We start from the raw sequence: 12,348 nt of genomic DNA, 5'->3' as shown, positions 1-12,348 counted from the left end.
AGTACTGGGAATTATAATATAATAAGTACAAACAAAATCAGACACTACGAAAGGAAATCCCTGCCCCGGGGAGCTTACAATCTAAGTGAAATGTTGGGAGACTTAGGAGCAGTTAAGGGAATAAGTGCAGTAGATGGCAGTGCTTGGCCGCAATGGTTGGTAGAAGTGGGTGTGAGACAATTCATTTAAGAGGTGAGTTTTATGTGTCATTTGTACTGTATATCAGGTTGGCAACGATTTGATTAGACTTGAGAGGATCGTGTTCCCCGTTAATAACAGGGCCCCCTTACTGAAATGGGCACACCAATATTACATTTCTATTATTATGTAAAGACGTAGGGCCATTTGCTAAGCAGTTATCTTGCTATGTTGGAAGACCCCTTACAGTCAGTCATTCAAGTCAACGAGCTTTAAGGCATCTTTCAGAGCCAGAAGGTCTTATGGTAGAAGCCTGCTTAGTAGCGATGGTGTGGTATGTATGATGAAAAGTAAGATGAAAAGTTACAACTTTATGTATCCTAAGTGTGGTATTCTATTCCATACAAAGAAGCCGTTTCTAGAAATGTCAAAGCGTAATGGTGATGGTGAGCAACACGAGGAGCTAGTGTCAATGCATATTTGCACTGTTGGTGAATCATTTGCATTGAGTTTTATCTGTGGCTTTGCTCATCCAGAGGGTAAAAGGTAGGCTTTGCATGGTCGTCACAGCAGCCTTCATCAAGGTTTAAAGGAAAAATACACAAACCGTAAAAAAAATTTTTTTTGAAATATAGTAAAGATCAACTCAACACTCATTACTAATGTAATATTAATATATTTATTTAACTTCAGTTCATATATATTCACATTGATTAGAAGAGAGAATAATTAACAATCCCTTTCTTTTTCTCCTGTAGTGTTGGCTATGTGTTTTGCAGCCCGAAGGAGCCTATTAAAGCCTGCACCCGTTTCAGAGCCCGAGTTCTTGTCTTTAACTTTGAGGTTCCTATAACACAAGGTTTTCCTGTAAGTCTTTGTTTTATTTCTCAGAAAAGTTGCTGATTTCTTCCGTTTTTTTCTTCAGCATTAGCTTGTGTGCGTGTGTGTGTGCGCGTGTTTGTCTGTGTGTGTCTGTGTGTGTGTGTCTTGTACTGCAACTGCAGGCCTTACATTATTCACGTTCATTACATGGAATAGGATTGCACATCAGGTGCAAGGATCATTAAATATCTGATATTATATTACCCGTATCTGAGCCATAATCAAATGAAAATAACTATAAAGCTGCTCCCAAGGGGAACAAGTAGTTTTATTGTGAAAGACTTTGATTTATTTTTGATTTAGGTAATTATCCACTACCAAACTGTGAGTGAGCCTGCCACTATTAGGAAACTGATTAGTGTCCTTCACAAGAGCACGGGAGAAGTAATGAAGAAAAAGCCAAAGTAAGTGAGATGTTAATATGTTTTGCTTAATACATCACAGTTGAACTCTGCATTATTAGGACTGTTTAGTGCTAAGTATTAAAGGTCTGGTAATGACCACTGAATATTTTCTCTCTGCCTTTCCTCTTGGTTTCATTTTTGCGTATACAGAATTTCTCCTAGGGGAATTGTCAGCAAATGCTAGAATCTTTATTAGGTAAAAATAACATTTCTAGTTTGTAGGTTTAAATGTTTGTTGCTTTTATTTTAATACAACAGATGAATCCGACTGCTCTCCTATAATGGTAAGTTCTGTAAAATAGCAGGTGCAAAAGGGTAGACTATACAGGGCAGAACAGACCCCAAAAAGAGGGTCAAAAGAACCCCATAATCATGCACTCTATGCCAAACATTGCTTCTTTTAGGCACCAATAGCCCTTAAATCGTTATCCTAGTATAAGACACTGTAGCTACAAAGAGGCTAAAAATACAAAACAAACAATCGTTATTACATCAAATAAGTATAAGAATTAATAATTAAAAATCCATAAAAATCCCCATAACGGAGTAGTGAGGACTCAGAATAATGAATAGTTCAAAGGTAATCTCTGATAGTAAATCCTCACGAAGCTGCGTTGAATTAATCAATTAGTATTGAACGTCCTATAGATCTAAATCCTTAGTATACCTATTGCAGTGGCTATATTAGCTCTTGTCCAAGAAGGAAATTAGTATCCAGATTGTAGCATGATGTAACATATGTAAGCCACTTATATCAATAACACGCAGTTACTAGTGTAACTAGACACAGGTATTTGTTGCCCACAAGCACAAAGAAACAATAGTATAGTATTCCTAGTGTTTTCCTGATTGGCCACACTAGGTAAACAGTGTATCAATAAACAAATATACTGATACAGTCTCAGTTATGCGTTTACACAGAACAATGCATCTATATAAGTAGGTGCATATAACATACAAGTCTCCTCATGTGTAATGCAATAAAGGAACCGCAGGTATACACATAGTACCAAGAGACAAACAAACAGGCTCTATCGGCTTCACAATATGTCCCCACTTAAGATGTAAAAATTGCAGGCTGCAAGGTATGTATATTACCACCTAGATCTCCTCCTGCAAACATACAGTTGTAGTTCCCAAAAACCGACACACAAAGTCTCATGGCTTCTCACATATACACCCGCTATGGTCTAGATGCAGGCTAAACGGTACACTGTGAAGCCGTCTAGGAAGACAAGCAAGGGCTAAGTAGCCAAAATGTACCCCATGTGCAAAGTATAAGTGTGGTGTGTATACAGTAATGGTAAGGATAGGATCAGGACGGTCCGCAGCTTCCTCCGTGATGTCACTCCTGCGACGTCTTACTCTGACACGTGTTTCGCGTGTATGCATGCCACGCTTCATCAGGGGGAGGAGCCTGTACTAATCCTTCCTCGTTACAGGTATTTGTAGTGCTACAGAGTGGAGGGTCGTTACTAAACCAATAGGCTCAGAGTGCATGATTGTGGGGTTCTTTTGACCCTCTCTTTGGTTTTATTTTAAGTCTGCATTTAACCACAACACGGTGATCCATATTTTGCTGTGTAGACTGCATAGAATTGTCAGTGGTTTACGGTATTGGTAAATAGGGGAATGCCACTCACTTTTATGAGAAACACACATTGAAATTGACTAATAGAAAGAGCTTTCTGAGTCATTGATTTATATATATTATTGTCAAAAATAGAAACACAGAAATTCTGCCTACCTGACAAAACAATGCTGTAGGGTTACTTGTCTCTTGTGTGCACTACTAAATTATTTTACTAATTGACTCGATTAATTATGCATTAAGGCTTTCCATGCAAATCCATTTCCGTTCAAGTTTACCATCAGCCAGTTTTAATGCGTGGCCCCATTTGTCATGGTATTTATCTTGATATGCATGCAAACATTCCCAACTCATGCCAGTATTATAAATTCACTGCTGCTTGCTCCTACTTGTTAGCTGCTCTATATCATCCAGATAAAGGTGAGCCCATTTATTAAAATAACATTTATTTCTTAAAGGTCACATGTTAAAATAACCTCTCTCAATGGTTCTATAGTCTTGGAATGTACTGTCTCGATCCTTTTGTACCAAGTTGCATATTGCTGCGATTATCCACTCCAAACTTCTTTTGGAGAAACTTGGCAAATGAATGTAGAATCATGCTGTCCTAGAACGCACCTTTTTGTTTTATACATTGTCACAAATCCAGGAGTACTCCTTTTTAACAACGTTTTGTCCTTTTCTGGGGTTTGAGCTTCCAGGAGTGTTGTATGTATTTGTAGATTTTAATTGGTAAACAATTGTTTGGAGATCTGTGACCTCCCTGTTTCCAAGCTTGCCCTGCCCATCTCTAAATAGCAAGTCCTGAGATGCAGCTGGGAATGACAAGTCTATTAAGACTTCTTCCCCATATTAGAGTTAAAGAGAATGTTTGCAGAGATACTCTAGTGGTAGGACTTGCAGAAAAAGAGGGCACACTTGACGTAGTCTGCAAGCTTACAATGCTTTGGCCGAAGAATTTAGCGACGAGTATTTAAGTATTTCATTATATGATTTGTCATGTTGGATGTTGCATTGGGTTTCTCTGTCTTTTGTTCATACATTGTCACAAACCCACTGCACTACTTTTTAACATAAATGTATATATGACGAGGGGAGTCTGGGTTTTGAATTTACAGGGGTGTTGTGTGTGTGTGTGTGTTTATCCTAGAACACACAAGAATTGGATTGGTTAGAATTTATATGGGTTGACTGTGAGCCCATTGCTGTATATTTTGAAAAACATCCGTATAATTGTCCTCTGTTCCTGTAAAACGCATGATCTGATTGGGGTTGTTCATTTGTACTCTGTATTGTTCACATGGCTCCATGTCCATTTCCCACCGTTATCGTAGTCTCATGTTTCCTACTTTTCTCCTATAGATGCTTGACAAGAGGGATGAATGCAGTGATAGAACTACAGACACAAAGACCAGTTGCCCTGGAATTGTACAAAGACTACAAAGAGCTTGGAAGGTTCATGCTGCGCTACAGTGGATCAACTATAGCTGCCGGAGTTGTTACAGAGGTAGGCCGGTCATTCCTCTGTTGCTCTACTTAGAGAATTTTCTGTACCATTGGCGTCCAATAAATTGTAACATGGTGAATGCCAGGTTCTTTTATTTTTGGTGTGCAGAAGAGTTTTGTGTGTTGTGTACAGTCGATGCACGTATTAGCATTTATTTTTCAAATTCATTCATTAGAATGGCTATTGATCCACGGGTGAATTTTCTCTCATTGCAAATAAAATTGCAACTGAACTAAATAGAACAGGAAATGTAATTTATGGTATTTTTTAAAATTGTCAGAGAAATGGCAAATCTTTTAGTTTTTTTTAGACTAAAACTGTCAAAAGTGCACATCTTTGAAATACGTTGGTTATCTCTCGTTTAAGCATGTAGTCGTAAAAGCGTTTACTAAGCTTCGCAATTGGAAATAATTCCTCCTAAGGAAATAATTCCTCCTAGTGAAATATAGTCCAAAAAAATGTGTGGTGCTCAGAACCATATACCATCTCTTAAGGAAATAACCTCTTCATGGGTAGATCTGGTATTATTTGATAGTGTCTCATCTGAACAATAATTATTATATTTTGTTTGTTTACTTCCAGACCAATGTATATTTCATATTGCTTAAGTTCTATTCTGCCATGATTTTGCTTCTTTTAAATATTACAATTATTAACTTAGTAAAATTATTATAAAAACATTATTATAAAAATGGAACAAAGGACATGGCATATGGCTTCTGGAAATAGCCCATATGAACATTATAGATACAGTAAATGGTATGCAACCATATCAAGTACATAGAAAGAAATTTATCAACACATCTGTATAATTAACTTTTAAAATTGTATTAATTACATTTTACATTGCTAAGAACTCTGGAGCTATCCTTCTACTTTTTATCTCGACCAGTCTCTATTCACAAAATACCTGAATGAAGGCAATTTATTGATTTTGGCATGGTCAAAAATGAGTACTTTATTTTTGTAATCCTTGTAAAATGTCGTGTTTGGAGCCTTCTTGCTCATCTGCAAGTGTCAGCAATTCACCACAAAAGTATTCCACATTAAATTAGTTATTTTTTATTTATTTTTTATCTATTACAGCCTTAGCCTTTCACGCTTTTTTTTTTTTAATAGATAAAATAGTGACACTATTGACTGACAGAGGACGTCCACAACCCGACTGGACATAATCAGATTGGACTATCAAGTTGTCGGCTTCGAGGAGATGCTAGCTGAAAAACAAACAAACAAAGTGCAATTAAAACAAAACAAAAAAAGTACACAAAGTTCCAAGAGAACCTCAAATGACTGTAAACGGCTCCGTACCATCTCCATCACAGAGAACAAAGAACAAGGAGGCTTCTTTCGTTGTTGAGCCTTACATTCTCATTGCTAAAGTGCTTGTAAATTTCACTTTGCCGACCTGAAGCAGATATGAACACAGCAGCTTCTGATACGATCTGCAAATTAATTTATATAACTAATATGCTGGGGCTAACAAAGATCTATAATTTAGCTGCCAACCAACATGTTTACAGTTTTCCTTTCTGCAACATTTTTTTTTTCCTTTTTCCTTTAAAGTAAAATGAATTAGTATAATATATTTGGGGATAAAACCCAAACTGACTTTGTGGAAAGGAACAAAATTGAAGGACCCCTTCTTTAATTTGTAAGTTTAAAAGCATGGCCGAATGTCCTAATGTAACATTAAACCTCCAGTGAAATGATTACTTGTCGTGTTTATTTTGAGTTGCCGTGGAGAATGTGCCAAAAATTACTCATTTTATTAAGAGCAGAAAAAACATATCTAAAAATAAGGTAATAAAAAGCCCTAGTTTGAGCATAACTAACGTCTCTTGTCTTATTAGTTTTTAGTCGGCTGCATGTTTATGTATTTTACATGGTTCAATTTTTTTTAATCATTTATCTGTGATACACTTGATGCAGTTGCTGTCACTAGCACCCATTTATTCAGCACCAATATAATTTTGTGGTGAATACACTTCTCGTGCATTATTAAAAAAATTGAAAAACAACCATTATTAAGCTGAAGCTATAATACTTCTTGTTGTTCATCTATGCTGGTAGGAATTACTAGGTTGGGTCGCCCCTAAAAAGGTTTATATTTTGATATGAGCGAAAGCATTAACCTCAGATTAGCGATATTCAGGCCTCACTTTTGCACTAATTAAACCACAGGAACTTAGGCTCAATGAGAACTCTTGTCAGGGGAGTCCCATTTATTTCAATCTGGCCACAATTTTCTGCTTCCTCTGGATCTTTGTTCAGTGGGTCTTGTTCACCAGATCTGAAAAAAAGAGGAGATAACCTTGTATGACATTGCACCACTCAATGTAAACTTCACCCTTTCGTTAGAACTTTGGGTTCCTTTACTTTCACATGTTCTCACAATAGCAGCAGGCAGTATAAAAGTAATAGCAGAAGCCATACAAATCCACCAGGATCTAGTGGCTGCTTTGTGAACACTCATGGAAAGTGATCAGTAGTGCTGGGGACATTTGTTTACATCCTTTGGTCATTCATACAGATAACTTTCGGCACAGATGGTAACTAAAAATACCGCAGTTCCTCGATTGTAAGACGCCATTGATTGTAAGACGCACCATCGATTTGGCCCTTACAATCGAGGAAAATTACTTTTTCACTTACCATGTTTTCGGACAGGTCCCATGTCAGTGGAGGATGAAGGCGGCGGCGGCAGGAGAGATCCCACTTCTGCAAATGGTTGAAGATTGACAGCGGGCAGGAGTGCGACTGGTGTGCGGCAGGTCAGGTCCCAAGTCTACAGGTGAATGAAGAAGATGGCGGACGTTAGGTGGCGGCGGCAGGAGATCATAATAGCAATGGAGCTGAGCAGGAGCAGAGTGGTATAGGGGAACGGCTTGGGAGGTGCAAACTGTAATACCGGAAGTTGACCGGTGTCTGACTTCCGGTGTTACAGTTTGCACCTCCCAAGCCGTTCCCCTATGCCGCTCTGCTCCTGCTCAGCTCCATTGCTATTATGATCTCCTGCCGCCGCCGCCACCTAACGTCCGCCATCTTCTTATCTTCATTCACCTGTAGACTTGGGACCTGTCCTGCCTCACTCCCGCCGCATGCTTCGTCCTCCGCTGACATGGGGCCTCTCCTGAAACATGGTAAGTGAAGAGGAGGCTAGTACTGTAGACACTTTTTTTTTTATTATAATTTTTTTAAATACATCGATTCTGAGGCGCACCCCGATTTCAGACGTGAAAATCGGAAAAAAGGTGCGTTTTAGAATCGAGGAGATAGGATACCATTTGTGGTACATTTGCATGGCTCGGACAGTTCCGCAACCCTGTCTTTCCCCATTATTGCTTGGCAAACAGTGCTTCCATTGCAGACAGGGATTCTGGGTAATGACATGTAAATGAGCACAGCGTGCCACTCTTTACTTCTCATCCATTTTGACATGGACCGCTATGAGTTTGTGCCTGCCGCATTACACAGCATTACCATCTGGGATCCAAATTATGCAGTTAGGCCCAGACAGCCAAAGGGGGGACATGGGGTGGAGCATTTCCAGTAGGGCGGTGTGAGACAGCGGAGCACGGCGTAAGCGTCTCCTGCAATTCCGCCTTGGGGTGAGACAGATGGTAAAATGTTTCTCAAGACCAAATCATTGAAAGTAAACCCCATTTTTTTCTTACGTTGGTGATTCAATGGATTTTGGTGTTGAAAGTAGTCAGAAAGCAAACTCAACATTTTCCCCAATCTCATCTTTGGAGTATGCATAACTCTGAATTTTCTGATCCTTCTTAATAGTTGTTCTCTATTATTAATTTTATCTACCTTCAAAAATGTGGCAAATCATGTTGGGACTAGAATAATACATGAAACATGGAAAGCTCCCTAGAGGTCGCCGAATACAAAATCCCCCCACTGTAGGTTTATGACACATGTTTGGATTTAGGACATTTGAACAATGTTCCTTTGAATTTATAAACTCGTTGATTTAATAAAAGGAAGGAAATGTTTCCGAAAGTGGGGGGGAAAAAAGAAAATATAATATAATTTATAACGCTTTACCCATTCAGAATTTACTGATTTAGAACAAGAAGTTAATCAGAAATTAGAGCGATTGGACAGGGATATTGTTTTGTATAAACTAAAGACCTGCCAAAGATATATATGATGGATTACAGTACTAATAGACAGATTGGAATAAGAATTATTTTAAAGCTGAAAGAAATATGTTAACAGTATAAGAGGCGATTTGAGAAATTAAGGTATAAGGCTGCGGCCCCGCTGCCGCTGAGCTCGCTCATGCTTGGAGAGCGGTGATGTCACCAGCTCTCCAAGCATGAGCGATCGCTGTCCTGCAACATTTTTAGAGAAGGAGCGGGGGCGTGGCTATTACGGGAGGGGGCGTGTCATTGGCTGTATAGGGGCTGTCTGTGTTTCTGTGTATATCTCTATATCTCTCCCCCCCCTCATTGCTCTCTCTCCCCCCCATTGCTCTCTCTCCCCCCCATTGCTCTCTCCCCCCCCATTGCTCTCTCTCCCCCCCATTGCTCTCTCCTCCCCTGCGCTCTCTCTCTCCCCCGTCCTGCTCTCTCCCCCGTCCTGCGCTCTCCCCCCGCCCCCTCTGCACACTCTTCCCCCCCTGTGCTCTCTCTCCCCTGCCTCCCCCCCCGCGCTCCCTCTCCCCTGCCCCCACCCCGCGCTCCCTCTCCCGGCCATCCCCCCTTGCTTTCTCTCCCCTCTCTCTCACTCTTCTCCTTTCTCTCCCTTCTCCCCCCTCTCTCTCTCCCCCTTTTCTTTCTCTCCCCCTTCTCCCCTCTCTCTCCCCCTCCTCCCCTCCTCCCTCCCTCTCTCTCTCCCTTCTCCCCCTCTATCCCTTCTCCCTCTCTCTCCCCTCCCTCTCTCTCCCCCCCTCTCTCCCTTCTCCTCCCCTCTCTCTCCCTACTCATGTGACCCTGCTCTCAGCACGAAAGTATCTCTCCCTTGTCTCCCCAAGCACAACGCTTGGGAGAGCGTGTGTGCATGTGCATGAGCGCGCGAGCACAGCGGGAGAGGGGATGTGCTGATCCACATTGAAGAAGGTAAGCGCGCCAAGCGCATAGCGAGCTCGGCGCCAGCGAGGACTCAGCCTAAGATCCATGATGCCCCTAAAGAAAAACAAAATACAGTAGGCAGATAATCAGGGTAGAAGGTATTTTTGTTTTAAAGAATGCTGGTCTGGGAAAAAAATAGAAACTTGATAACGAGTATTTGCAAATCATGAAATTCTTAGAACCATGCCATTTGGCAATCAGGAAAATGGTAGAAATGTTTCAAATATGAAAACCAATAGAGCAGATAAAAATACATTTTTAATAGGTCCAACAAAGAATCTCTTGGTATTTTTTAGAAATGATCGCCAAATCTGTGCGCGTACACCCCTTCCATTACTAGTAATTTGTTCGTTACTGCATCAATGATATTTTGATAGTATGGCATGGACAGTAGATTATTTAAAGAATTTTTTTTATACAAATTTAAATAGTTTGGGACATATTTTGATTACAGATGTGATTGTGAAGTTAAGTTCTTGGACTTGCTTGATAAAAAAGAAAGACAAACATATTTCAAACTGGCTGATCAAATTACCTTTTAGCATCGAGTCAGTGCGATGAAGAATATTCCCAAAGGTCAGTTTCAAAGAACTAAACAAAACTGTACTAATAGACAAGATTTTTCAATACAACCTGAAATTATTCTTAACAGGTTTGTAGAAAGAGGATATGATCGCGAACTGCTAAAAACATTTTTTGGAGTTTGATCAAATGAATAGAAAAAAAACTATAAAAAAGAAAGGATCAGAACATCCAGAGTTACATAACCTCCAAAGAGGAGATTGTTTTTATTTTTGTCTTTAAATGAGACGGAGAAACTACATGATGATGAAGCTAATTGCCTTTTAAAACTTAAGGGTTTGTATTTGTTTGGAAGATACAAGATGTTTAACTTTTGCTATAAAAATAGAACAACATTTTGTTCTTTCCTAATAGAGAGTACTATAAGGTTAAACATTTCATGGGAATAGTCCATCTGTAATCTTCATGCTGGAGTGCTGCCCATGTGGCCTTTAGTATGTGGGATGTACGAAAAGATCATTAAAACAAAGATTTTATGAACACCGGAGAAATACTGTATTAAGAGAGAACTTGACAACGTTTTGAGAGATTGTGCCGTCATGCACGATGGAGAAAGCGTAACTGTATGGGAAATGAAATAGTGAACGAGAGGTGAAGAATGAGAAAACTCTGAATCAAAGAGAAATATTTTGGATTATTTGTTTACAAACACTTACCACAGGGGTTAAATGAAACCATAGACATTTTTAGAACAAATTAAGTTTAGATGCATAGTTTTAACTGAACAAATGTGTTCACTTTAGTTAATATTATGATTATTTAAAATTACTGAATTCAACAGTAATTAGGTTAAGTACATTTTATTCATGATGTATCCTATAAGTATATTTGTACTTAAATCACGCTGTATTTTTTTAAATAAGAAAATCGCTTACATTTAGTTTAGCTTTATTATATAATAATCCATGTAGTTACGTCTCTACCTCTTCCACATATAATGTAAATTATTGGATTACAGATGTTTTTATGTATAAATATATACTGTACTAGGGTAATACATCTTTACATGTAATGCAAGTAAGAGTAGCATCCGATTGGTTGTAGATGGGGGAAGGGGGGGAAGCTTATATCAAGAAGTCTGATCTCTGTAAACCATACTGTACGTCAGCACTCCTGAAGAATTGGGATTATGCATGAAACGTGTTGACGTAGATGGAAGCTAGACCGACCGGCCAGGATGGCTTTTCTTATCAGTCTTAAGGCGTAGATCAGAAAACTCGTAATGTATGGGGATTTGCAGTGGTGTATTTTTATATGAGTAAGCAGATGCTTCAATATTGTTATTAACTTCGAATAAATACTGAGATTTGTAATCTTTCGGTTCTTTCCTTGTGTGCCCCCGTTAAAGAATACATTTGAACTTGCACACATTGGAGAGTGGACGGTGTTTACGGCCGCCAAGCCGAACAGGATAACGGCAGCAGAGGAACACAAGAAATCACAGAAAGAGGATTGTTAAAATCGGGACTCTTTGGATTCCATAAGGAAAATGACTTTAAAGCTGCAGTTCAGGCAATATCCTGCATGTGTGTTTTTTTTAATAAATCGGTTCCGTAGTAAGAAAAAATACTTTTAGCATTTTCTGTTTAAAAAAAAAAAAACTTTGAAAGACCAATTTTCTTGTATTCTATTTTAACAAGCATGCTTGATCCTATAGCAACGATTTACATTCCCCATATTTAAAGATGTCACCAAACTTTGCCGATCAATAGACGGAGAATGAATTAACCGGCAGCTATGCAGTTTTTTTTTTAGATAAGTAGAGATTGCCCAGATAAAACTATTAAAGTTAAAAAAAACAAAAAAAAAAAAAAAAAAAAACGGGAGCCTGAACTGCAGCTTTAAACCTTTTACCAATTATCTTTTTTCGTGTGTGTATATAGGAATTTGTTGTCTAGTGGGGGTTATTATGTATTTTATTGCAAAAACTGGTGTGAAGACAAACTCTATATAATTTGTATTTGTTTTTCTGTTTTTAGCGCCAGCTTTTGTGAATCTGATCGAACAATCTTCTTTTTCGACTTATAACAGAGACTTTAAAGGTCTTGTGGATAGGTCTGTTTTTATATGCAGTCTTTAAAAAAAAACAGTAGTTTATTTATGACTATATTGTGGCTGCACCTTTTGTTCACACAAAATCATTAATAGCGTGGCAAGGCC

At 38.8% G+C, this 12,348-nt stretch overlaps 1 protein-coding gene across 2 annotated transcripts in view; it reads left to right on the top strand.

Annotated features, from left to right (window-relative positions):
• HBS1L (HBS1 like translational GTPase) overlaps window positions 1-6,234 on the top strand; it is a 123,474-nt gene extending 117,240 nt beyond the window's left edge. For both annotated transcript variants that reach the window (XM_075597380.1, XM_075597379.1), the window contains 4 exons: window positions 897-1,005; window positions 1,324-1,424; window positions 4,378-4,522; window positions 5,642-6,234. In XM_075597380.1, coding sequence (XP_075453495.1) covers window positions 897-1,005; window positions 1,324-1,424; window positions 4,378-4,522; window positions 5,642-5,650 — 364 coding nt within the window. In that variant the 3' untranslated portion in view covers window positions 5,651-6,234. The remainder of the gene's footprint in view (window positions 1-896; window positions 1,006-1,323; window positions 1,425-4,377; window positions 4,523-5,641) is intronic.
• Window positions 6,235-12,348: the final 6,114 nt, after the last annotated feature.

This window comes from Ascaphus truei, chromosome 4 (genome assembly GCF_040206685.1).
Source record: "Ascaphus truei isolate aAscTru1 chromosome 4, aAscTru1.hap1, whole genome shotgun sequence".
Lineage (NCBI taxonomy): Eukaryota > Metazoa > Chordata > Amphibia > Anura > Ascaphidae > Ascaphus > Ascaphus truei.
Note: the sequence above shows the minus strand (reverse complement) of the source record. Positions and strands in the feature narration are given on the sequence as shown.